At 54.0% G+C, this 26,899-nt stretch overlaps 1 protein-coding gene across 2 annotated transcripts; it reads left to right on the top strand.

The window, feature by feature from the left end:
* Positions 1-938: 938 nt before the first annotated feature.
* Positions 939-25,670, top strand: plekhm3 (pleckstrin homology domain containing, family M, member 3). Of its 2 annotated transcripts, none has more exons than XM_047047080.1 (8): positions 939-1,011; positions 2,469-3,424; positions 6,669-7,715; positions 14,997-15,142; positions 15,383-15,576; positions 19,110-19,173; positions 23,491-23,648; positions 24,707-25,670. In XM_047047080.1, exons 2-8 carry the CDS (start codon positions 2,935-2,937, stop codon positions 24,864-24,866), a joined length of 2,259 nt encoding a protein of 752 aa, XP_046903036.1. In that variant the 5' UTR covers positions 939-1,011; positions 2,469-2,934; the 3' UTR covers positions 24,867-25,670. The 2 variants fall into 2 exon arrangements, with proteins under 2 accessions (XP_046903036.1, XP_046903037.1); XM_047047081.1 differs by lacking the exon at positions 939-1,011 and adding an exon at positions 1,568-2,269.
* Positions 25,671-26,899: the final 1,229 nt, after the last annotated feature.

The following is a 26,899-nucleotide window of genomic DNA, read 5'->3' on the forward strand; positions in this document are numbered from 1 at the left end:
CCACCTTAATCTGTCTCCAATTTCCCTTCCCCAGGCAGCGCTACTGGTGCACAACTCTCCAATAATTGACTTTCTGAACAAAAGTGGATAGTTGGTGGGATGCATCCCCTGTTTAAGAGGGAGTTCACATGCGGCTCTATGTAGGTCATGCACAATATGGCGTCTGCAAATTTACAGCTGGGGCTCATACCGCCATTATCCCACAACAATGCTCCAGAGAGGAACTTATTTGAGCCCATTAGCCCCAGCCCCCACCCCCCTCCTTCATTAGAAAGGGCTTTTTTAAATGAGCTCAGACAATGAGCGCACAGAGAGAGTATGGGGGGTACAGAGGGGGACTGGGGAGGCAAGGTCGCAGGTTTAGCAGAGAGCCCACGATAATTACTGTGTTTCTCTCTCTTTGCTCTGAAAGAGACTTGAATAATGTTTCTCTTTCTGTGGGGCTAGTACAATGGACTATGGGTAGCTTCAAGCACCGCTAGCTCTGCCCATTCTGAAAAAAATATGCTCCCCTCTCCTCTCTGGCCCTCTCCACCTCTCCATTGAATCAGACCTGTCATTAGAGGGATGTCTTTATGACCTTTGTTACAAGATTTCTAGGAAGAAATGTGGTCCCAGTTGTGGTCTTCAATTTGTGAGCATCCTGAGGGGGATTTTCCCTGAGGCATTTTTTACAATTAGAAGAGAATGAGACTGAATAGAGACTTAAAAAGTAACATTATGAGTCATGTTTCAGTTTTAAGCATTTGAGTTTGACTCATTATATGATGTAAGGTTAGAACATTTGTTTTTCTTCTTTGAAGTATAATAAAAAGCTTTCAGGAAAAACCTGTTGCAAATTATGAATCAATGAAATAATAAGTGATGAGATTATCTGACATAAATCTACATGGTAGTCTTGAATTTTCTCTGGGGATTTTATGCGGAACAATAATGCTCTAAACTCAGTTCCACCCAGCGTATCTTATTGCTGACGGACCAGATAAATGACATATTTGTAAACAGAAGAAGGTGAGTCACGATTTATTAATTATTCTTTTGAGAACATGAATGAGTACATGTTAAACCCCATCATACATTTTGCGATCGTGTAAATAAGTTTGATACATTTTGAGCTTAGAAATCGATCTACCCTTGTGGGTGAAATGACATTGTTCAAGGATGGAGGGGGTTAGCTTCCTAGCTATCGTTATCATGAATACGCGTTAGCCATGTAGCTTGTTAGCTACTTGCTAGCTTACAGCTAACGTTACTGGGGACTTACCTTGCTGTATTCCCCACGTTAATTTTGTAGTTATGTAGCCATGCTTAAACAGTTGTTAACCATTGATTACCCGCTTGCGTAGTTGCCGGGTCAGTCAGATGGAATAGCAAGTTCATGCCATACTGTCGAAAGGTGATGAAGACACCCACTGGAGTTTCAGCTGGACAACACAGCGTCATCGGTGGGATGTGCAGCGTCTGTTCTCATGTCTTTCTTGTTTGCGCTCATAATTGAGAAAGATGCTTCTCTCTCTCTCTCTCTCTCTCTCTCTCTCTCTCTCTCTCTCTCTCTCTCTCTCTCTCTCAAACATAAACTCTCTCAAGTCAAGTCGGTGTTCTACATGTCAAGCTGATCATGAACTTTCATATTTTTACATAATTCCTGGAGCAATGCTGTTGTTTTGTATTGTCTGTCAGTGTAGGATTGGCTTGGACCTACAGTGTAGCTGCCGATAGTGTTGTCACTGTGGAAGAAAACTGATGATTTGTGTCAGATCGGTTGTACAGGAGGTGTCACACTGTCTCTCTCCAGGGGGTGATGGAATGGAGAATAACAAGCACAGGTTTTTGTGCCCTCTGACACACAGACACACACGGAAGTGCTGACTGTATGCTGTTCAGGGATTGGCTGGTAGTGATGTAATGCCCTCTCAATAATGAATGCCAGAAAGACAGTACAAGACACTAAGCCATCTGGGGAGCAAGGGAGAGGGCAATCGATGGGCCAGTGAGAGGAAGAGCTGGCAAGAGGGAGAGCTGGCGAGAGGGGAAAAGATGGAAATAAGGAGGCTACATCGCAAACAAAAACTCTTAATCCTAGTTTCCACTAGGGAAGGGAAGGGTGGGTTCATAGGCACAGATACAGCTGAGGCTATGCATGGCTTTGTTGTCATCACATCTTGCTATCTGCGATGAGGCACACCGCGGACGAGCCTCATAGCCAGACTCTTGTACTGTGGGAGAGGGAAATGTACTGTACATGCCTGAGGATATTTCTGTGCTGAGGGTAGGTGCTGAGTTGGGCTGCTGTGTGTCTACCTGTTTTTTTGCAGTATCCTTACTTAAGACCTAAGTCTTAGGGAAAGGAGGAAATGTTGAATGTTATTTCAATAATATTTTAGCTTCTGCCATAGTTCCTGATTATCATTCTATCTTGACATGCTTCTGCTTTTCTGCTTCCTCTTTTGTTCTGTGTCAAATTGAAGCCTGAAGTTGTCCCCTTCTGATGACATCACTTTAAGTATAAGAGGAACCCTCCATACTGCAGCAACACTTCCCCCTACTTGTGGATTCAGTCTTCCCACTCTCAGATTGATCAAGTGTGAGCCATCAGCTGGTGTGAAGGGCAACTTGCCACACAAAGCTACGCCATAAGAGTTCTTGCCAGCTACTCCATTTAGTGTGTCAACTTCAAGCCTTTAGCCCCATTAGCACTGCCCCTGTAGCTATTTCATTAACAGAGCCTAGCGGAAGAGGAGATTTTCTGGAAGGAGTTTTTGCCTTTGGGGGAACACCAGCTGGTCGATCTACTTCTCTCTGGGGCTCAGACAGCAGATGCTCCGTCGGCGAGGCCCAGAGACGCTTGGATCATCTCCATTCCCGGCGCACACCCCCAGAGAACTCCTCCACGCCCCCTGAGACCATTCACACGGGGCCCAGGCTGGGAGAGCCATGGAGGGGCTGGAGGTGGAAGACATCAGCCCTGCCCTGGAGGCCACGGAGGACTTCATCCACTGCCTGGATGGGGGCCAGGGCGGAGGTCGTCAGAGCCAGGCTAAGGAACAACACGGCATAAGGCAAGCCAAGCTGCAGGATGTGTCCTATTCGGCCCTGGGGAAGCTCAGCTCCAGCGGGGTGTGGGGTCTGCTGGCGAGGGAGCAGGTGGAGGTTGGCCCCCGGAGCCTGGCTTGGTCCGACCAGCCCTCTGCCTTCAGTGTGCTGGGCCTGAGGCACGGCAAGAGGAGCCGGGCACGCTCCACCAACGACTTGGCCGCCCACACCAAGGACGGCAACAACACTTCCTCCTCCAACGCAGCCTTCCAACGCGGGCACAACCGCTCCCGCTCCGACATCAACTACAGGCCGTCATACACTGATAACGGCCTGCCGGCCGTAGACAAGAACACGCTGAAGAACATGGCACTGGAAGACCAGAGAGAAGGTGAGATTGTCGTCCTGTGTCTTTGTTTTCTTCTATCATCTCTTTCCCTGTCTCTGTTTTTCTGCGTCTCATTTCGTCGCATTACTTACTCGGTGTAAAACATACGTAACAACTGGAACCTTGAGGACAATATCGCCACATCGCTGTTACTATGACACAGCCGCTCTGAAGCCATCAGCAGCACCAGAACATGTAGAGATGTTACCTGGTGACGAGGAACCAGCCCTTGCTTCGTGTGGGTTGGTTTGTTTGTTTGTTTAGACAAGGCAAGGAGAGGAGGAGATCCTCCCTAAAGAAGATAATGGCGTGTAATCCTGTCGCTAATGAGGCTATCAGAGAGGGGCCCAATTAGGGCTAATGTTAGCAGGATTAGCATGTGTGTGAAAAGGCATTCGGAGTTGACTGGAGATCAGGGAGGGACAGACCACACAGGGGTGGGAAAAGCAGCTGTTCTATTACCAGCAGACGCACTCTAAGGAGATGATTCTTCCTGCCTGTCATTAAGCCTATGGTTGACAATGCTTTCTAGATAATGGAGGATAATCGTGATCATGCAATGTATCCATTTAGTTTGAGACTTGAAGTCTGACTATCCACAATATCTTGCCGTCTTATAAATACACAAAAATGGCCAGTACATAGTCCCCACATACACACACACACATACACACACACTCAAATACAGACACACAAACTGACACACACTGACGCTAGTGTTTAAACACCGATTCATTTCAGGGTGTAGGACTAGGATCCAACAGGGAATTGGAACCACTAGTATGCTAGACTGCCTCCTGTCCCCTGGCTCTCCCTCCGTAACCAGCCCACGCTTAGCTCAGCCCCACCTCCCAGGTGACATTTAAGGACTTCTCTGCTGCGATCCAACCCCTAACATTGATGGATCTGTTGGCTACAGCACCATGCCAGCCAGTCAACCAGAGAGCCAGGCAGGGAGATGGAAACGGAGAGCGCAAAATGCAGATAAAAAAAGAGAGAGACCTTCAGCTTTCAGGTACTGCTGAGGGTAATAGAATCTTCCAAAATGGCTGAATGGAGTTCTTTCTGGTAGGCAGTCCTGATTGGGTTGGTTGGGTTGGGTTAGGTCGAGTCAGGCCTTAGTGTTTTAGAAACCAGTGGGGGTCCAAAGTGCTTTTGAAGGCCAGAGTTACAGAATAGCACCAGCTATGTTATGATTGGCTCCTCCACTTCTGGGTGTGTCGGGGTATTGGTAGAATTGAGGGACTGCTCTTGCTGTCCTCTCTGGCATTTAGAAAGTTCTGGCATCTCTGCTTAGTGTGCTAACTGGACTGGTACTCCCTCTTCCAGCTTCAAACGTCCCTCAAATTATAGCCTGGATAGTCCTTGTTCCAGTACTTACTGTCACGTTCTCCACAGCCAGCAGCTACAGGGTGAAGAGGGGGTGGAGGAGGAGGAGGAGGAGATGGGCAGGGAGGTGAAGGAGGGCAGAATGAGGAGAAGGGGAAGAGGAGGAAAGGAGGAGGAGAGGAAAGGTCTTCTGTGGGACGAGCTCCCGGCCTGTGCGTTGGTGGTTTTTGAACAGAATGTCAGCTTTGATTGCAGGCCTGGCTGCTAGCGTGCGCGCGTGTGTGTTTAACTCTCAGAGCACCGTTGGAGCGTGACGTCACAGTACACCGCCAAAGTGTAATTTAACAGAGCGACGTTCACTCTCTCACGCGCTAATTCTGATTCAGGCTCCCTCGAGCATGTCAACTGCCAATGCCATGTCAACTGAGACAGAATCCCAATTGCTTCTCAAACTCATTTGCATATTCATTAGTGGCCCGGGTGAGATGAGATGTTTTTAGTATGCAAGTTAAAGAGTCAGTGTCGCCTTCTCTTGTGGCATTTAGTAGAAGATTGATGGGACACACACTCACCACCACCTTTGAGTCACAGAAAAGGGGTTGGGGTAAATTACCCTTTGAAAGCCATTTGTATTTAGGTTGGTTTCCTAATTGACCTAGTCAGTAAGTGTATACAGTCATCGGTAGTTCAATGTGCGTGACTGTGCTTGACTGCTCACAACCAGTGAGGGTATCATTAACTAGAAGCCCCCCTCTACCGCCTTATACACGAGTGAGTCCTCACATCACTGCACACACACTGGGCCGTCAGAGCAACCCAGTGTTATCAGCTACTCAATCACTTAATCAGGTAGGCCCCTGCGTTGTCTGATAGGCTCGCCAAGAGAGTCATGTGACCCTGCCGCCTCATTCGCTGACTGACGGCGTCTCGCGGGGCCAGTCCCCGTCGATCGAGGGAGCGACACTCCCCAGTCCCCCCACCTCGTTGTTGTCCCTCTGACCGCCTGCCTACGTGACCCCCCGGGCCAGCCTGCCGCGGGAAGCGGACAGGCGAGATGCGAGGAGAACGACCGCCCCGTAGAGGAAGGGAGATAAAGGAGGGCGTGTGTGAAAGGAGCAGCCCGGCTAGAGGAAGGGCCGAGGGAGGGGGAGGGCGTGCCCCAGATTAGCCCTCTCTCCTGGGCCATGTGTTTGCACAGCGACCCCTCTAACAATGCCGCCACTTCCTGCTAAGGTCACAGGAAGGAGTCTCACGTTAGTCCCATGGGCTGTTATCACCAAGCAAAATATCATAGCTCATATCTGAATGCCTGCGTCCGTGTTGGGTCTAGATATATGGGTGAGGACGGGGGGAAGTGAGTGTCAGATTACAGCTCCTCGGTGGCGACCCTGTCACACTAATTGAAGTTGGAAGAAAAAGCTGTGTAAGCGGTTTGAGCAGAAGGAGACAGATAGGTGCCAGTGGTTAGGGGCTCGAACCGCTGACTCCGAGACATGGGCTGGCCTCTCTGAAGCAGACATCTCTGATTGCCAGTCCTTCCCTTCTCAGGCCCATATCTCAACCTCTAGAAACCTCTAGGAAACCGTAAATGAGTCGTGTTTTGGTGGGAGAAGTCTTTACTAGTTTCCACGCACTACGCAGGACGTACGACACAGTCCTGTTTAATCAAACTGGTAATATGGATCGTGTGGTGGGATTGGAAGATGAAATGGAATGATGAGAGCGTAATGGAGAGTGTGTAGCTGCCAGCAGATCCGTACTGCCCCCTATCAAGCACTTCACATCCCATCATCCTCTGCCCCGCTCTGCCCCTCTCTGCCCCTCGGGCAAAGTCTCACTGCAGGACAATGAAAGACGAGTAAATGTAGCAACGGCCTCACTAACACGTCCCTCCCGCTTGTGTCCGCGTGTGTTCCAGCTCACAAGGACAGCAGCAGTGGCAGCGTGGTGAAGCAGGGGCAGATGGAGCACCGTGAGGGGCCCAAGGGGCGCTGGAGCGCCTGCCACGTGGAGCTGACCCCCTGCGAGCTCCGCCTCTACGACCTGGACAGCAGCGCCAACCGGCAGCTGGGCACCGCCTACTCCCTGTCTCACTGCCAGAGCGTGGGCGCCCCGCCGCCGCCGCCCCAGGCGCAGGACCGCCGCGTCCTCCAGGCTCTCTTCTTCAACAGCACCCGCCTGCAGCTGCGCGCCTCCTGCCAGTGGGAGGCGCTCGACTGGCGCCGGCTCATCTGGGAGAGGGTGCTGGCCGCCCGGCCCCCCGCCCGCGCCCACGACAGCAAGCCGGCCGAGGCGCCGCCCACCCCCATGTCGCCCTCCTCCTCCCCCTCCTCCTCCTCCGGCCTGGACTTGCGGCTCGACGGCGACAGCCCCACTCCCGGGGAGGAGCCCCCGCCGTGCCCCGCCCCGGCCCTGCCCCCGGCCCGGCCCACCGCCCTGCCCCTCTTCACCCAGCGCTGTGCCGACGTGCTGAAGGCGAGCCTGCTCCACCAGCTGACCGACCTCAACAACTGGCGGGCGTTCACCTTCGTGCTGAGCCGCTCCTCGCTGCGGGCCTTCCCCACCGAGGGCCGGGGCCCCGTGTCTGAGCCCGTCCTCCGCTACCAGCTGGCCTCCTGCCTGGCTGTGCAGCGCCACGAGGACCAGGGCGCCGCCACCACCAGCACCTCCGGCCCCAGAACCTCGGCCCGCTTCCAGGTGGTGTTCCCCAGCGAGGTGCTGCATCTGCGGGCGGAAAGCCAACCCAAGGCCCAGGACTGGATGGAGGCCCTGCGGCGGGCGGTGGAGGCCCAGCGGCCCCAGGGGGAGGACGGGGGCGTGCTGCTGAGGAGCAGGCCAGCCAGGGAGAGGAGGCAGAGGGAGGCCCAGAGGGCCAAGCGCCAGTCAGTCACCACCAGCTTTCTCAGCATCCTCACCTGCCTGGCTGTGGAGAAGGGGCTCACCACCCAAAGCTTCAGGTGTGCAGGTGTGTAAATGACCTGCCCCCGCCCCCCCTGCACTCCCACACACACACACACACACACACATTACCCTTTATCCCACAGAGCACAGAAACTCAAGAGGACACCAGACTGACTGTCTGGTTCTCTCACACACAGGTGTGCACACACACACACTCACAGCTACTCCAGTCACAATGTCCCACTCCTCCCCACACATTGGTTCATCCAGCCATATCTTCCACTGACTTCTTGTCAGATAGGCCCATCCCATTGCATTGTCAACCCTGACACACGAGGTATCTCAAACTCTTGCCCTCCTCCTTGGATTCCTCCACCGAGAATGACAGCCGAGCGGCCCAGATGGAGACTGATTGGCCCAGACCTGTCCGTAGGGTTTGCGCAAACCAGCTGTATCAGTGTTAATGAGTGTGTTTAGCAGGCTTGGCGTGTCGGAGAGCAGCGTGGGGAGCAGCTAACGATGTGGAGATGGTGCAACCAGCAGCTTGTATCTACGAGGTGGATCTCTGTGGATCTGCTGAGGTGGACTGAGTGTTTGTCTGGAGGGACTTGCCCCCAGGCTCACCCTGAACCCTGACCCCTGACCCCTCGGAGCGTCTCCCCCCCCCCCCCCCCCACCCCTCTGTCCACATCTTAGGATAGATGTGGATAGAGGAACTGAAGTGAGGATTTGGATGTCAGACTGGGAGAACATTATATGACACTAACCCTCCAACACACGGGGGGGGGAGATTGTGGTTAGAGGTTTGGGGTAGGGCAGGGCAGGGGATTGACTTTTATCTCCCATTCTGTCATCCTTGATTTCGCCCCTTTTCCGCCCTATTTCAAAGGACACCATTTGAACCGTGTTCTCAACTAAGAGCAGTGGCTTAGAATAGCCTAGAATTATACTTGATACACACACACACACAAACACACTCATGCACGCCCCTGTTTGTTTTTATTTATTTAAACTGCATAGCTCAACCATGGCATTACCCATGGTGCCTAGCGACACTGCCTTTGGTGGCAGCTTTGTTGCGGCTGGCTTCAAACGGGTCCAGAGGACGACCTGGGATCAAGGTGTCTGCTCCCCTGGCTGGGTCTTTGAGCCCAGAGCACAGGCTGGTCTCCCTGGGACAGGTCACGGACCCCCCCTGTGGACCCCCCCTGTGGACCCCTCCTGTGGACCCCCCCTGTGGACCCCCCCTGTGGACCCCCCCTGTGGACCCCCCCTGTGGACCCCCCCTGTGGACCCCCCCTGTGGACCCCCCCTGTCTCCCAGACGCACCAGCCCTGCCCCCCTCAGGGGAGCTAGGTCACGTTAGCTGGTTTGACTGTTTCTTTTTACTGTTGCTAGTCTTTCTACTTTGGACTAAAGGCCTTGTTGCTCCATGCACCCTAGAGGTAACATACTACCCACAGTTGTTTTAGCAAGGTAATTATGATGCGCAGGATATTCCAGTGTCCTGTATACAAACAATTCAAACCGGGGAGATATAATCGTATTTCCCAGTTTTCCCCACTGCTTCTCGATGTGGTATCTCTGTGTCTCTCTGGTTGGGTTTCCTCCAGGCCGTCCTGACAGCTCAGTAAATGGTCGGCTGCTTGTTTGGTCTCTCTGGGTGTGAAACGCCGGCTGGCTAAAAAGGTTTGAATGAGCCTCTTTCCCTCCTCCTGCCTTGTAACAACTGGCCTATTAATGCAGGCCGTTTGAAAGGCCGCATGAACAAGGAGAGCGGGCACCTGACAATAATTGGCCAGGATGAAGCGCAAGGGAAAAAAATCCCCCTTTTTAGCATGAAAGAGGTGCAGTATGCTATGGTCAATGCGGAAGCTAATTGTTTGATTGAGGGCCTGGACAGAGGGGCTTGTGATTCAAACGTGTCCAGCCCCAAAGAGAAAAACAGCTGGATGCAGCCGGCTTACCGCACAGCTCTTTTCACTCATTCTTCCTATTCCTCCCTTTCTACTTTCCTTTTTTTCTTCACTTTTTTGTTGTTGTCGCTCCTATTCTTTCTCTCATTCAGACTCTCAGTCTCTCCCTGCTCTCATCGGGTTCCCTGGACTATTTTCTCTTATTCTCTCTCGGTCTCTATCTTTTTTTTTTTTTCTTTTTTTTTTTACAGTTTTTCCTCTTTTTCTTTCTTTTTTTGGTATCAATCTCCCTCTCTCCTCTTTCTGTCTCACTTTCACCCTCTACATTCAGACTATCACCAATCAGTCTCCATCTTCCTCCCCCTCGCTTCCCGCCCTCCCCAGCCCTGTCTCCCCTCATTCTTTGGTCCGGTGCCAGTTTCCATTTGACTGCTTGTTCAAGCCAGTCACTTAGCCACGGACTGCGAGTCAGGGGCCAGCTTGTTGTATTAGACTTTAATGGCCTCCTCTAAACAAATAGCCCTGGCCTCCGAGGCACTGGCAGAGGGATTAGCAGGGCACGGGGTGAGGAGGGAGTGAGGACAGGACAGCATGGAGAATGAGCCAGGGAGCCAAACAGAAAGAGGGGGATTAAAAGTGTGCAATAGGGGAAACGTGAGAGAAAGGAGGCAAGCTGTGTCAAGAGAGGGAGGGAGGGAGAGCAAGAGAGAGAGAGAGGGAGAGAGGGAGAGAGAGAGACAGAGAGGGAGAAAGTAAGTGTGTCATAGCGATGGCGAGGGGAAGAAAAGGAGGGATGAGAGAGTTAGTGGGGGCTGTTGGGGGAGAACCCAGAGCATTGCTCTGCTGCCAGACCTGATGCCTCCTAATGACCCGGCGTTCCACTGGCCTGCTAACCTGCGGTGAGGTAGACAGCAGCATTGCTGGGGCTGACCAGTCAGCCAAACCGCTCTCCGGGCCGTCTCTGGACGTCCGTCCGCGTTGGTGCTGGAGCATCGTCAAACAGATGTTGCGGGCCAAAGTTAACATGTAGCAGCTGTTACATGAAGCCCGTGTCTGGGATTGGAGGGGGAAATTGTGTTTTCTCAGAAAGCAGAGGTGTTTCTGAAAGCAGGGCAGTGGGATGTAGCGATGATGACATCAGGGTCAGCCCTTTGTAGCCCTGCTCGGCAGTCGTTGTTGTTTTGAACTTCTTTCAAGTCTGTAGAGTGAATGTTGAGCTCCGCCCCTACCGATAAAGACTGATTGTTGATAGAACATCAAAAACCAAGCGGAAAACTGAATTTAATGAGCAACATTTATTCGACTGGGCAGTAACAAGGGAGTTTTAGTTTTCGAGGATGTGGCCGGTGTCTGTTTGAAGCCTGAGACGCCCTCACGTCAACACACACACACACCAAAACACACCCGCACGACTGTCCTGTCAAGTCCTCTGATGCTGAATGCATTTTCCCCAGGTGTCCTGACCCCACGTCATTCAGCTGGTTCAGATTCACAGGGTCCTGGGACCAGGGTCTCTGAGTGGGGGGAGGTGGGGGGTGGGGGAGCAGAGGGGAACTGTCCTGGAGCAAAAGGACCGAGAGAGAGGGGCTGAGAAAGTTCCGGCCTGGGTGGGAATTGGTAGGTGTGGGGTTCTGAAAGTTAGGAGTGTTCACATCAAAAGATGGGCTGTGCAGCCTCCCTCCCTCCCCACACAGTCTCCCATGCTTCTCTCTCTCTGTGTGCGCACGTTCGAGTGTTTGGTCCGCATGAGTGAGACACATCAAAGACGAGCCTCTTGTCTTTGCTGTCATAATGCCCTCCCCCGCTCTACTCTGTCTCTCTGTCTCTCTCTCTCTCACACGCACAGACACACTCACAAACACACACAGACACACTCACAAACACACACAGACACACTCACAAACACACACAGACAAACTCACAAACACACAGTAACACACAGTAACCCATGTCTTTCTTCAAGGTGCTGGGCTCTAAGTGCTGGGACAGTTGAAAGCTTGGCTGAGGACTAAAGGGCTGAAAAGGGTCCTCAGTGGGTTAGGAATCTACCGTGGAGAGGAACCCTGTGCTTCAGTCCCAGTTCACCTGGGGTCGGCCCCCTCCCCCTGCTCCAGGGAGGAATTTTTGGGGTACCGCTGCATGGGAGCATCTGGGGTGAACCTCTGTGCTGGCCCCTGGGCAGTGAGAGCCTGAGATCTGCCACTCCCTGCTCGGATCTCCCAACAGTTTCCCACTGTATGGCCACTCCACTGGGCATGTTCCCATGATGTGGGTGTGTGTGTGTCCCAGCTTTAACCTGTCCACTTGCTGGCAGGGCTGTCGAATGGCCCGTCTCCCTTTCTCTGCCTTTCTGTTTCTTTCTTTCTCCCCTCTCTCTGTCTCTCTCTGTCTCTGTCTCTCTCTCTGTCTCTGTCCCTCTCTCTCTGTGTGCAGTGTGATGTTGTTAGCTGTGGTTTGGTGAAGGCCCCGTCCAGCAGACCATATGCTGCTTGTGATTGTTTTCAGTGTGAGTTGTTGTTTTGGGTTTCCTTCCTGTCAGTGACAGGCGCGCGAGGCCGCCCGCAACCACCACATGACACAGCGGTCACCTCGCCGTGCCGCATGCCAGATCCTTCCCAGAAGTGACACAGCGCTTCTGGACGCTGACCGGGACTTAGGGCTGGCTCCCGGCCATGACAGGAGGCCAGCAGTCCCAAAGCTGGAGGGTGTCCTTTGTCTATCCTCAGTGGGAGCCAGAGGGTTCTGTACCCTGGGTGTCTCCCTGGAATCACCTGCCTGTCTAGGAGTCCAGCCCAGCGGCGGATGGAGACCCTTCTGGGAATTTGACTCCCATGTCAGACCACTGAGAATGTTCCTTTTCCGGAAGAATCCACCCCGAGCGTTTGCATACGCAAACCCCTCCGAAAATACAGGAGGAATACTCCAATCATAGCACGCACACACACAAAGGCTTTCCTGTTCCCTCACAGTCTGTTTCGCCCGGCGTTTGGTCTCAATCTTATATCGCTCGATAAGCCGATAGATGGTTGCTGTGCACCACTGAGAGACCTGTCGACGTAACGTCTAGTGCTTGCTGTATCGTTCTGGCCTGCCGTGAACAGTCAACTTAACCAGCCATAACAACATCACATTATTCCACTCCGTCCATATTGCAATAATATAATAGCAATATTGCTGGTTAAGTTGACTGCTCACGGTAGGCCAAACAAGCCTCAGACCACCAGGAAATGGCCTGGTTCTCTCGATGCTCAGTACGCGCCCGAGTCTGTCTACTTGTGGAGGTAGGGCCCACCAATACGCTGCACTTTACCTCAATGAAGCTGAGAAAAACTAGCTCTAAATGACTCCAGTCCTATTGGGGCTGGGGCTGTGAGGTGGTGGGGTGGGTTAGATGGGCCAGAGGCCTGCATGGTTGTGTGGGGGTGGACCATGTGTTATTTATAGAACGGGGGTGGTTAGTGTGGGTTTGCCCCGCGCTGCTACACTGATTACAGGACAGCTGGGACACACGACACCCCACCGCGTGGTCAGTGGTTCACTCCACCACATGAGCGAATAGAGAGAGAGAGAGATGGAAGGAGAGAAAGGAAAGAGAGGCCTGAGGGAGGGGAGGAGAGGAAGATGGAGGAACGGCACCTTTTTATAGCCGGGCGTCCCTGCCCCACACAAACCTCAAGTTTACATTAGACCCAGTTGGCCTGGTGCTGGTCGCTAACCTCAGCTGGTCCGACCACTGTGTTTAGGACCTGGACCTGAGGATCTGGGCTCGGAGGGCCCACAAGGATAGCCTTTCTCTCTCTCTTCCCTCTCTTTCTTCCTCTCTCTTTCCCTCTGCCCTCCGTTCCCTCCAATGGAAACAGAAGTGCAGCCGTCCCTGCTTAGTGATCTAGAACTGACTCATATTAGCAACATGGTGTCTTGTATAGCATAGGAGGTTCCAATCAGTCAAGCAGTTCAAGAGGAGCTTAAACGAGGCATTATGGCGATTTTGGAGGTAACCACTAAATGGAGACATCCTGACCAAGGCTATATTTGGCCATATTTATATCTGACGTAAACTCATTGATGACACATGTTCGCCAGCCTTTCTCTACCTGGTAACAGTTGTACATTCGTAACCCCCATCTGCACACTGGCACTTTAGTGTGCTGTCATTTTGGCTTTGTTCACGTCAGGCGGCCACAGTGCTTTCACCGTGTTTCTGGAACGGTGCCTTGAGTCTATGTTTGTCACCCACTCCCCTCCCTCCCTCCCTCCCTACCCCCTCCTCCTTCTCGACTCCAACTACATAACAACTGCAGGGGCCAGTCAGACAGAGCCAGGCCCGGTGGTCTGCTGGTAGCATGGCTGCATGGCTCTCCCAGATCCCAGACTCTGATAAGGGGGCTCCTCTGGTGCCACGCTGGCCTCCAGCCCTGGAGACGCACACTCGCTCCATCTCCTGCTCTCTGTCTTCAAACTCTCTCTCTCTCTTCTGCCTCTTTCCCTCCCTCCCTCTCTCCCTCTCTTTCTGTTTTCCTCTCGCACGTTCACCCATGCCTCTGTTGAGTACGCCACGCTCCGCTGACGGCAGCCTGCAAGTCTGCACCCCCCCCCCCCCCCCCCCACAAACACACACACACACTTCCTTCTCTTTCCTGATTGCGGGGATAAGGGACACCTGCCGCGGTCACCTGTTTGGGTTCCCGAGCGCTGGGCCTGTCGCCCGGAGGCCCGGGTGTTTGGGGGAGAGCAGGAACTAGAAAGGGAAAGAGAGACAAAGCACAGGAGAGCACCGCCGAGGGGATGAATGGAGCCCCAGGATCCACCTCTCCACTGTTTATTCCCCAGGCAGCCATTGAAGTGTGCTCTGTTGTGACTACTGTACGAGGAGGGAGAAGGAATACCTTGTGATCTTCAGATCAGTCCGGGGACTTGCTGATGTGAGACGATCTGTGCACAATACGCCGGGTTCTGAAGTCGTCTCATTCAGTGTCCCACTCCCAACCTTGTAGTGACTCAAAGGGGTTGTTTTATCCTTTTCAATTCAAATCAGCAATGCTCCTTTTGAAGTAAAGATATGAAACCGGGGTTAGTAAGGGAGGATGTTGGTCTTCTTGGTTGGCTGGATCCTGAAGTATTTAAAGGGGGGGGCCTATAAACGGTCATACATTAACACTGAGTTAAGGGACCCAGACACAGAACCCTAAACCCCTTAAACATTAAGCTGACCCTACAACCCCGCCCCCCCCCCCCCTCGTCCTCCGACCCTGCTCACCTGAGGTCAACACTCGTCGTGTCAGTGACCTCAGTGGACCCATTTGTCTGGAGGGTTTGTGTCGTTCACCTTTGAGCTCAGTTGGGTAACCTGCAGTCTGGGACACACAGCCATCCAGTGAGAGCGGCTTCCCCCCGTGCATCAGTGAACCACATCCATGTTCCCCTCCCAGGTTGCCAGCGCCCAGTGGGCTTGTCTCGGGGCAAGGCCAAAGTGTGCTGCTACAGTGGCTGGTACTACTGTCAAAGCTGCCACCAGGACAACCTCTTCCTCATCCCTGCCCGCCTGCTGCACAACTGGGACACCAGCAGACACAAGGTACACACACACCCTCACACACACCCTCACACACACCCACCCACCCACACCCCCTCACACACACCCTCACACACACAGGAACACATGGAAACACCGGATTACACACACATACACACACCCTCATACGCACGTACTCACACAGACACACACACACACATACCCAGTGCACAGGGAAAATGCAGACTTACACAAATACACTCCCTCAACAACACGCCCCCCCTTCCCCCCCCCCTCTCCCAGGTGTCGAAGCAAGCGAAGGAGTTCCTGGAGTTTGTGTACGAGGAGCCCCTGCTGGACGTGCGGCAGTTGAACCCGTGCCTGTACGAGCACAGCGCGGGCCTGGCCGCCGTGCTCCGGCTCCGCCAGCAACTCCAGTCCCTGCGGGCCTACCTGTTCAGCTGCCGCGCCGCCGTCGCCGAAGACCTGCGCCGCAGGTCGGCAGCACGCCATCACACACACGCGCATGTGCCCCCCCCCCCACCCACGCACGGCACCCAGCGTAGGAAGACTTTCCCTTCGTTCATTCCCCCCCCCCGGGGTGTGAACGATGGCAGACGAAGGGGGACGGAGACATTACATTTCCATGACACGACATTGATCTGACGTGATCTGAAAGGGACAGCTCCTCCTCTCCCCCCCCCCCCCCCCCCCCCCCCCCCCAGACAGAGACATGGAGGATGAGGATACGAGTCCAGGGAGGGAATGGGATCACAGAGCAGGTGGAACACTGTACAGCAGGGTGGAATTTAGGTTGTCTTTTGAAAGCTCCACTGTTGATTCCGTGTGCGCTCGCGTGTGTGTGTGTGTGAAGGCCAGTCTTATGTGCTCTTTTCTGTCTGAGCTATGTAGGGTGGGTTGGTGATAAGTGTGTGTGTGTGTGTGTGGGGGGGGGGTCCCATGTGTTTATATGAGGGGAAGTATTCACTAAAAGGCATGTCTGGGGGCTGATGAATGCCCCCTGCTCTGCCTGGGGCTCCTCCTGTCTGAGCCCCTCCCCCTCCTCACACACCCCCTCACACACCCTCCCTACCGTCTTCCAGTCCGCCGTCAGACCGGCGCACAGACCCTGCCGGCGCCCCGCAAGCTCCCCCGGGGCGGCTGGCGAGCCACGCCCTGCACGGGAAGCTCTCCCTCCCTGTCTGGGCTCCGTGTTCGCACGCGGCCGTCCGTCTGACTGCTGGGGGCCTTGGTGTGGTGGTGCCCACGCCATCCCTATTTCTCTAACGTGCCCCCCCCCCGAGGTTCCACAGAGAGGATCCAGCTGTCCAGACCCAGGCCATGCCCTGCCCAGAGCCAGGGGATGAGCCAGGGGGAGGGGGGAGCGGGGGGGGCTGGTCTGGATCTGTCGGTGGTGTGTTTACGGTAGCGGACGGCGACCCCGGAGCATGAGGAGCATCACCGGGGCCAGTGTTTACCAGCACACCATTAGCGCGCGGCGGCTAATGCCCCGCACTTCCAAACACGGCAGGATTAATGAGGCCGGTGGCACTAAAACCTTCCCCCAGCCATCCCTCACCTCCTCCGGCCTCTGATCAGGCCCTGCACTGGGCGTCCTGGAGCGGAGCGTTGCTGCTCCAGGCTCTGTCCAGAGCTATACCCACCACTGGGTCTGACTGGAATGTCTGGTCCCAGACCAGCCTGGAGGGCTGAAGGTACACTGGAGTGTGTTTACAGTGGGCTTGTGAGAGAGGAGAGAGAGCTGTCACAGCCCACACCCACCACTGTGATCTAACACCCATGTCTGAACCCCAGCAGTACCCCCCAACACACACACACACACACACCACACACAGTCAAACTGTACCACATGTGTGTGTTGGTGTGCGCGCTCAAGCTCACTCACTACAGTGCAGGATGCACACACAGACACACACACACACACACACACACACACACACACACACACACAGACTCAGGCAAGGAACACAGATGCTTTCCCTCAGTGGTACGTGGGACTGACTTCACACTGAGTTCACACCCCTCTGCAGGAGGGTTCATCTCTCCGTTCACACACCAGAAACGCCTTTATTGCACACCAGTGAAGCCCGTGGTCATCACCAAATAATACTTATCAGGCCACATTGCATCCTGGCCAGAGCCCCCAGTCCTGGGTGTGGTGAGACCTAGCACTGATACCAACAGCAACAATCAACACAGCCGTTTCTGCCCGTGTGAGGAGAGAGTGCAACAGAAATATGTGTGTGTGTGATGGGCATGGTTTTACATGTGATGTGGGCTTGGGGTGTTAGTCACCACTGATAAGGTCTCCTAGCTGCTCTGTTTGTCAGCCAGGCCTGTATCTATGGGCTCCCACCGACACAGGCAGAGACAGGCAGTCAGAGAGACAGGAAGTCAGAGAGACAGGCAGTCAGAGAGACAGGCAGTCAGAGAGACAGGCAGTCAGAGAGACAGGAAGTCCTCTCACACTCGAGCCGAGACTGGTGCAAACACATGCAGGACGACAGGCAGTCAGAGAGACAGGCAGTCAGAGCGACAGGCAGTCAGAGCGACAGGCAGTCAGAGCGACAGGCCGTCTCAGACATGCGGTAAGACGGGTCGTCGAGAGAGACAGTCCTTTCATGCTGGCACACACTCACCCAGAGCTCAGGGGGATTTAGCCTGGAGACAGTGGAGCCTAGCTTGAGTGGTGTCCCGCTATACACACATACACAAGTGCAAACTTTGGCCCCAGTCTACCCCCTGATACCACTGGTATCAGTTCCTAGATTCAACACCTTGAAATCTTGCTGCAGATACTGTATCAGCAGGCTTAGGGTTCGTTTTTTTCTACCTCCACCCAGAGTGTGTTTCTTAGGCTTTATCTGCGGTTATGTAGTTAGTCAGGTCTGATAAAGGGTATTCTTTTTCCCTGTCAGACCTGCTGTGACCGTGCTGTAGCAGGGGAGGTGACCGTACTAGGTCAACGAGAGAAACGCCCTCCACCTCGGTGCCTCTAATGAACAGAAAAGCCTATAAACATGAGAAAGGAGAATTCCTCTTCAGCTAAACAAACAGCCCGCCCACCCGGCCTGTGTGTGTGTTTGTGTGTGTGTGTGTGTATCAGTCAGATTAGTGGCTTAAAGAACACAGAGGCTAATGAGGCTCGGGCCTGGTCTGTGAATGGGGTTCGACTGGAGCCCAGCCGTCCTACTCACTCCCAATGGCCGCAGCCCCTGCTTGGTGAATGGTTACACACCCACACTCATATCTTAATGCTTTCTCTAATACTGACGCACACTCGTGCTTTCATGCATGCCTACGTACAGACCATGCGCGTTTAAATGTGTCCTAATGGACAGAGACTAGAATGTGGTTGTTATGGGCAGAGACCAGTGGGCTAATGTCTCCTCTTTGAGGGTTGTACATGTGTGTGTGTGTGTGTTGATGTGAGTTATTGTTGTAGAGTGTACTTAAATTGCTCTCCATCTCCATCTTTAACCCTCTCCCCTCTTCTCTCCTCTTCCCTCTCTCGCTACTGTCACTCTCCGGGGTCTATAGATCCTTGGGTTGTAATTTAGCCAAGCGTGGGTGAGTGAGAGTGTGTGCACGTGTGTCTGAGGTCTGTGTGTGCGTGTGTGGAGTGGAGAGGCTGGTAACGGCGAACGTGTGGGGGGTGGGGGGCGAGGATAGCTGCGGCTCTTCACCTCTTTATCAGGCCCCAGCATGCTTCACTCGACTATAAATTAACCCCCATTTCCAGGGCCATTTCTAGGCCCCTTTCTTGTCGTGGTTACACGAGGGTCAGTGTGGCAGGCCTGTGTGCGTGGTGGTTCTTCCTCATCTAGATGCACCTCAGCAGGAAACAGGAGCACGTTTATGGATCTCGTTGTTGTGGAATCTGGCCGAGCTTTATTCCCTAGATAAGCCTCAGGCCACTGAATGATAGAGGCGACACTTCAATGTGTATCATTTTGATCCGGACCCACGAGATTGATGACTTCTTGCTGTCGTCTGTTTGCCTGTGCAGGATCTTCCCCAGAGAATACCTGCTCCAGCACATTCACCTGTACTCACTGGCTGACCTGCAACAGGTAAGGCACACCCACCCACACACACACACATCAAGTAGCACATACTCAGCCGCAAGATGCCTTTAAAGTGTGTACGTGTGTGTGTGTGTGTGTGTACGTGTGTGTACGTGTGTGTGTGTGTACGTGTGTGTGTGTGTACGTGTGTACATGTTTCCTCTCCCCCTGCTGTCAATCAGACAGGGCTGTGGAGTTCAAACAGCTGCCTGTGTGAAGAGGTGCTGTGTCTCCCACACCTCAACTCTCTAACACTGTGGGGCCCTGGGAGAAGGGGCTGTGTGTGTGTGTGGGGGGGGGGGGGTGTGTTGGACGACTTTACTATGCAGTAAGTGCCTGGATATGCTCTCCCTTTCCAGTAACCGGGTAACGCTGAAACGCCTGCCCCTTCTCATTCCAGCTACATCTAGCCCACGTAGGGGGCTGTGAATGGGGTCGAGGGGCCATGAATGACTGAATGGAGGTTACATTTTGGAATATCCATCTTTAGCTCCCTCCCTCTTTCACTCCTCCTTCCCCCGGCCCTGTCTCTCAGCAGCACAGGGTCGGGCTAGTCCTCTCCTCTCTCACTGTGAGAGACTGAAGCCCCCCCCCCTCTCTCTGTCTCTCCCTCTCTCTCTCTCTCTCTCTCTCTCTCTCTGTCTCTCCCCTGGCCGCCTCACTAATTGCACACATTCAGAATCAACAGGCAGAAAAACAAAGCTTGACAGTCCCCCATTCTTCCCGACATCCCCAGGCCCGACACACACACACACAGACACACACTTGCTCTCTCTCTCTCTCCCTCCCTCTCTCTTGCTCTCCCTAACTCTCCCACTCTGTGTGTGTCACTCATCACATCCTCCGGTGGGCTAACTCCAAGCCTCTGTGGGGGGAAGTCCGTGTCGATCACAGAAGACACACCGCCCCTAGTCCTAACCCTCCTCACAGGCAGCTTACCTACCCTGGCCAGTCCTAACCCTCCCTCTCCCCCTCGTTCTGTCTCACTCGCCCCTTCACGGGTGCTTAATTGGCTGTCCCACGTTAGCGAGCCGATTCGTCCTGTTCCTCCGGTATGGCGGAGGGGCCTTTCATCAGTCGGCGAGAGATCAGCCAGCCTGGCCCCCAGCCTAGCATCACGTCTTGGGGTTGGAGCACGGTCTGTTTTCAGGCGTCCAGACAGCCGCTGGACACATTTGGTTTGTCCAAGGATGCCTCTGTGCGTCCACTGGCTCTGCCCGTGTGCCCTACGAAGGGGCGTGGCATGGCCCGGGGGCGTGGCCCGGGGGTGTGGCATGGCCCGGGGGCATGGGAGGGGGCTGATTGGATGGCGTGTCGCTGGGTACCTGAGTGATAGTGTTGCCGTCGAGCTGCAAACAACTGGAGGGGCGGCGACAAAAGAGGAGCATTGAGCGTGCTCCCGTGTGACACTCTCATACGTGCTGGAGGGGAAGGTTCCCACGGCGACGGCCGGGGATGCACACACGCACAGGCACACACGCGAGGGCTGCTCTAGCACGGCCAGGAATTCCCAGGCTCCTCGGTTTGATAGCCCTTTTATGAAGATGAGGATTTGTTCTATTTGGGGGGGGGGGGGGGCTTATAAATGGATTATTCCGATGTCGATGTCACACACGATCACACATTTATTAGAGTCCATCGTGCTCATGCTTACCTCTGGGCTGCAACACGTAGACACACTGTGTCTCTCACACACACACACACACACACACACGCACACATACAGTACACACGACCCGAGGGCGAGTGCCCAGCGGAGTGTGGTGGTAATCCTGTTTGGCGAGTGTGTGTCAGGGAGGGTGTTATCCAAACAGAGTTGAGCCTGTCTTTCAGGGTGCGATCCTGCAGGCTCTCTGAAGCCCCTAATAGAGCTCAGCCTGCACCCGGACACTGAGAGGAGGCCCACTGCAGCCGCTGCTAACACACAGCTTTTAGAGGATTAGGAGCCCGGGACCACAAAGCCCCCCGCACAGGGCACTGAAGAGGGGGGGGGGGGGGGGGGGGGGGGAGGGGGGGAGGGGGGGAGGAGTCGGGGTAGGATTGAGAGACAGTGGGGGCTTTTTTTTTTAAGGAGGGGAAGTGTTTTGGGCTAAGGGCTGAATGGAGAGAGAAAATGGGAGCTTTTAGGGAAGTGTTTTCTGGAAGGAAACTGGCGGAGGGGGGGCTTTTGGAAAGTAGCAGGTTGGAAGTAGGTGGGGGGAGGGGGAGGCAGGGAGGAAGAGGGGGATGGAGGTTTTCTTCCAGCAAACGGCCACAATGACACTGCAATGGCAGCTGCTGTTCTCGAGTGAAAGTCCCCCCCCCCCCCCACCCCCCTGTCCACCTCGGACCAACTGAGAGGGAGTCCCAGGTCCACCTGGTCTGCAGACGGACTCTCCCTCACACCCTGCCTTCCCTTTGTTGTCTTGGTCCCTCTCTCTTTCTCCTTCTCTCTCTCTCTCTCTCTCCTCTCTCCTCTCCCCTCTGTCCTTTATTTCATTACATTTCTTGGCTTGCTTCAACACATCTCTCGATTTCCCTCACATCTCCCAGCCCCCCCCCCCCCCCCCCCCCCCCCCTCCACCCTCCTTCCTTCCAGAGCATCAGTCAGCCACCCAGAGCCTGTTGCCAGTTGTCTCATTCTGCCCAGTTACATTATCGAGCCTCTTAATTACTCCCCATGTCACCATCGATCAGGGGCCACATACATCATCTGGGGTGGCCCAGTGTGGGGACAGGCTGCCTGCCCGCGGGCCGTGGAAGTACCGGGCTAGACCGACAGAGAGAGAGCGGGTACGGAGGCAGCAATGAAGAGGGAGAATAAGAAAGAGAAAGCGGAGGAGTAACATGGGGCTGGAGGGGGGGCGGGGGGGTGAAGGAGGGATCTGAGGAGATTGAGGCCAAATAAAAAAAAAAAGAAGAGGAAGGGTGATGGGGAGGTCTGAGTGATGGATGGCTCCTTATGATGCTGAGGGAGGGAGGGAGATGGATAGCTCCAGTATTCTCTGTGTGCTCACCTCGGCTCACGGGCCTGGTCCCCCACTCTGGCAGACTTCTTTGGGAGTACCCGGGGAACTGTTTCTCTCTCTCAGTATAACTAGGTTTGCTGTGCCCTCTGGTCCAGCCATTATGGATGATGGCATTTACGATAGGAGATGGCCTACACTGTGCGAGGTGGTCTGAAATCTCCCCATCCAATCATCCTCCCTGCGTGTGTGTGTGTTTGAAGACGGGCACATGCTCGTGTGTGTGCGCACTATAGGGGCAGGGGTGGTCCTTCATTCTCCCTCCCCCCCTCCCTCCCCCCCTCCCCCTTTCCTCCTTCAGCCACTGCTTGCCTCTGTCTTCCCCTCTTTTCTGCGGGCCTTCCTTGTCCAGGCTGAAGAATGCTGGCGGGCTCTTTAATTGGTGGGCCATGGTGCTGCCAGGTGTAGCCACTTGTCCCTGCCCCTGGGGTGAGTGTGCTCTGGAGGTCTGGGCCCCTTTCCCGGCCCATTCACCAGCCCACAAAGCACGTTCTCCAACAAGCCCCTTTCAAAGGCTCTACCCATGTCGAACTACGCGGGGGCCAGTAAATGGCATTCACATATTATTTTTTTGCAAACGGACCCTGCAGAAATGACCCTCTCTCTCTCTCTTCTCCACCCCCTCAGCCTCTCCAGTCTTTTCTCAGCGATCGGTCATTAGGTTTGATGTGAATTCCTGACGTGAACTCTCTTCCCTGGCAGTCCCCCACCTTAGTAGCGTCTCACCGAGAGGCGAGGAGAAGAACTCTCTGCCCTCCCTTTTTCCAACAGTTGAACGTTTCACGCTACACCCCATGGCATTCCAACCACGCACTGGTCCTAATGGTCAAATCCAGTACAATCCTGAAAAATGCAATAAGATGTGTATATTTTGCTTACCAAAATGTATCTTCCTCTCCTCCTCCCATCCCCATCCCTCCTGTCTTCCTCCTCTCCTCCTCCCATCTCTCCTGTCTTCCTCCTCTCCTCCTCCCATCCCCATCCCTCCTGTCTTCCTCCTCCCATCCCCATCCCTCCTGTCTTCCTCCTCCCATCCCCATCCCTCCTGTCTTCCTCCTCCCATCCCCATCCCTCCTGTCTTCCTCCTCTCCTCCTCCCATCCCCATCTCTCCTGTCTTCCTCCTCTCCTCCTCCCATCCCCATCCCTCCTGTCTTCCTCCTCTCCTCCTCCCATCCCTATCCCTCCTGTCTTCCTCTCCTCCTCCCATCCCCATCTCTCCTGTCTTCCTCCTCTCCTCCTCCCATCCCTGTCCCTCCTGTCTTCCTCCTCTCCTCCTCCCATCCCTATCCCTCCTGTCTTCCTCCTCTCCTCCTCCAGGTGATCGATGGGAAGATGGCTCCCTTCCTGTCCAAGGTCATCAAGTTTGCCAGCTCCCACGTGTACAGCTGCAGCCTGTGCAGGGAGAAGGGCTTCATCTGTGAGATGTGTCAGAACGGCCAGGTCATCTACCCTTTCCAGGAGAGCGCCACCAAGAGGTGAGTGCTGACACTACCGCGGGACTCGTCTGGCCAGGCAGGAATCCATATCCTCGAATTGGATTGGTGTACCTGGCTCTGTTTGAACAGTTAGTAGCTGCAAGAGTGAGAGGTATCGCCTTCGGTAAGTCCATTGCTAAAGGTGAAAGGTGAACCCTTTCCATGGGAGCCTCACTCCAACACCCTGTCTGGTGGTTGGGGAGGGGGATGGGGGGGGGGGGTCTTAATGAGACTGGCAGAGGGGTCTGTGTTGTGTGACAACCCTGGTACTCTGCTGGACAGGGACAGTTAATCCCTCCTAGTGCCTTGCCCTGTCTGCCCCCTCCACAGCTCATGCCAGGCCACTGATAACAGCTAGCCTGGGCCTCGTTCACATGCCAGAGGAGAGGAGAGGGGAGGAGAGGGGGGAGGGGGGGGGGCAGATAGAGACTGGTCAGATGGATCCATCATCATTAGTGTCTGTCTCCAATAAACTCCACACACACATGCCTGACTGATTGTGCGCGTGGGTGAGTGTGTGTACGTGTGTATCATCAAGCGTGGGTGTGTTTGCACAAGTGACTGTGTTAATATGTGCTTAGATATGATCCGCCAGGCCTCCATCTGTGCTTCCTCCTCCTCGACTCTGTCTCTGCTCATGACTGCATGACACTGACAGGCCAAACCCCACCTCAACGGCTCCCTGCCTAGCTTTATGACCGCTGGAGAGGGTAGGACAGAATAACTGACGGCAGTGTCACCACTGCACATCCCGACGCTGCAGCACTGTCCCAGCCTAGACTTTGACCAGTCCTCACCTGATCCTGATAAGCATGAGCTTTATGCCAGCTCTCCGAAAACCTACACCCTGACATCTTATCTGCTCCTATCTCCTCGGAGCACCAGATTAGATCCATGGAGGTGTTTCAGGGAACCGATCCAGAGATTTAGCAAAGCTACTAGGTCTGGCCTGGGCTAGGCTAGGCTAGCAGCAGTGTCCCAGCTCACACAGTGGAGAAGTGCCCACACAGGGTTGGAGTGCACAATCATCAGAGGGTTTCTTGTGTGTGTGTGTCCAGGTGTGAGGGCTGCGGAGCCGTGTTCCACGCCGAGTGTCGCCAGCGCGCCCAGCCGTGTCCCCGCTGCGTCCGCAGGGAGCTCCACAAGAGACCCTCCTCCTTCTGGAGCTCTGACGACCACACCCCCGGCTGCTTCGAGCTGCCCTACCAGGACACCTGATCTCCCCACCTCCCCCCCCCACACACACACACACACACACACACATACACGCTCTGAGACGCGCGCACACACACACACTCTCACACATAGATCCGTAGGGCGTCCCGTCTCCACCGGGCTGCTATTTCCAAAGTCAAATGAAGTGTGTGCGTGTGGAGGGTCCCTGGCCCGTGCACGCTGATGACGACCCGCGGAGCCACGAGCGTGTGCGACACACCTGGTGTGAGGAAGCACCTGACCCTCCCCCAGTCTCTCAGGTGTGGACAGATGGACACAAACCTTCTACTGAGGAACCTGGACTTTTCTCCCTGTTTAACCTGGGCTTTCTTCTATAAAGGGCCTACTACTTGTACTACTATATATATATATATATACACACACTCTACGGGAAACAAGGCCTTGACCCGCAAGAATGACTCTGCAGCTGTATGTTCTGCCAGCCGACTACACACACACACACACACCTGAGGGCATGACCGGCCCAGACAACCCAGCAGATGGTTGAGAGTGGAGAGCAACAGCTGGTACCAGAGACTGTATGATGTCATCATCTGTCTTCATCTCGAGGACCCGTGTGACCTAGATATGACCTCTAGCCCCCCAGACCACCCTGGCCCTCCTGTCTGCCTGTCTGTCTGTCTGCCCATGTTCTCCGCTGGGTCCAGCAGCTGGGTCCCATGGATGGGCTTGCGTTTGATTAGCACTGGATGCTGATTTAAACGTCTTAGAGCTCCCGTCCCTCTCTCCCTCCCTCTCCCCCTCCTCCCTCCCGTCCCTCTCTCCCCCTCCTCCCTCCCGTCCCTCTCTCCCTCCCGTCCCCCTCCTCCCTCTCTCCCTCCCTCTCCCCCTCCTCCCTCCCTCCCTCTCTCCTTCCCTCTCCCCCTCCTCCCTCCCTCCCTCCCTCTCTCCTTCCCTCTCCCCCTCCTCCCTCCATCCCTCTCTCCGTCCCCCTCCTCCTTTCTCCTTCCTTCTCCCCCTCCTCCTCCTCTCTCCTCCTCGGTCTCCTCCTCCTTTGTTTGCACCATTCCCCTCCAATGTTTTTGCACTATTATGCATGTTAAAGGATGCTAAGCCACTGAATGGGATTACCAGTAGATTGATGGAAGATTGGTCCAAATAATTTACCTGTTTCATTGTTATAAGCTTCTTGTAAACCACATTCTGTATATTCAAACAGGTGAAAATACCTGTTCATAACTCCTGTAAAGTTTCCATATCAGTCTTTACCTGAGAGCCGTAGCCAGAAGCTCTGAGAAAACCTACACCTAGGACTGGTGAAGACGTGTGTATGTGTGTCTGTGTGTGTGTGTGTATGCAGACGCGCAAAAACGATATGTCATGACTTGAACCATGTAGAGTACATGGGCAATAATATTGCTTTTTGCATTGTTGCCTTTTCCTCCTTCCTCCTTCCCTCTTTCCTTTTCTACTGTGCTTGAACCCTACACGTTGGTCAAAGAGACTAGAGTTTAGTGTCCTCCCTATGCAACCTAGCTGGTTATCTGCCTTTCTACTCTAAAGCTTCCCCTATAGACATCCTTCGCTATCCTTCCCTCTTCCTAGAAGCACTTACCAATACTTTCAGTGAATTTGAACGATCTTGCTTGGTAACTCGCTGACAAGGCAAGAATCATATCAGGGGAAGGTGAGGTTGTTCATTGTACCAATAAAAAATCACCAAGCACACCTCAAGTATTTTAGAGAACCTTTTAACCTAGGTCTAGTCGGTGCAGTACTTTTATATTTATATCTCTGGAGAAAGGCTGGATAGGGGGAAAATGTGTTTGTTGAAATGCAGCTTCATTAGCATTGTGTTTTGTTTACATGTGAAGTCATTTGCACTATGAATTGTTTTGCTATTGTTTGTCACTGGTATGACAGTATTTACAGGGAATAGCTTGCTGTGTATAAGAACAAGAGAGTCTAAGTTCATGCTTTAAAACATTAAAATGTATTTATTGTGCGTCTGTTCGCCTGCCTTAAACCACTGGTGCAAATCAATCCTGCTGATCGACTGTGAAAGATCTAGTGTA

The sequence above is a fragment of the Hypomesus transpacificus genome, chromosome 23 (genome assembly GCF_021917145.1).
Source record: "Hypomesus transpacificus isolate Combined female chromosome 23, fHypTra1, whole genome shotgun sequence".
Taxonomy (NCBI): Eukaryota; Metazoa; Chordata; class Actinopteri; order Osmeriformes; family Osmeridae; genus Hypomesus; species Hypomesus transpacificus.

Excerpts from the sequence above, each read along its gene's own strand:
- plekhm3 (XM_047047080.1), top strand. The coding sequence starts at position 2,935 with ATGGAGGGGCTGGAGGTGGAAGACATCAGCCCTGCCCTGGAGGCCACG. Across the intron at positions 15,143-15,382 it reads GGGACACCAGCAGACACAAG|GTGTCGAAGCAAGCGAAGGA; the intron begins GTACACACACAC and ends CCCCTCTCCCAG. Across the intron at positions 19,174-23,490 it reads CACTGGCTGACCTGCAACAG|GTGATCGATGGGAAGATGGC; the intron begins GTAAGGCACACC and ends CTCCTCCTCCAG.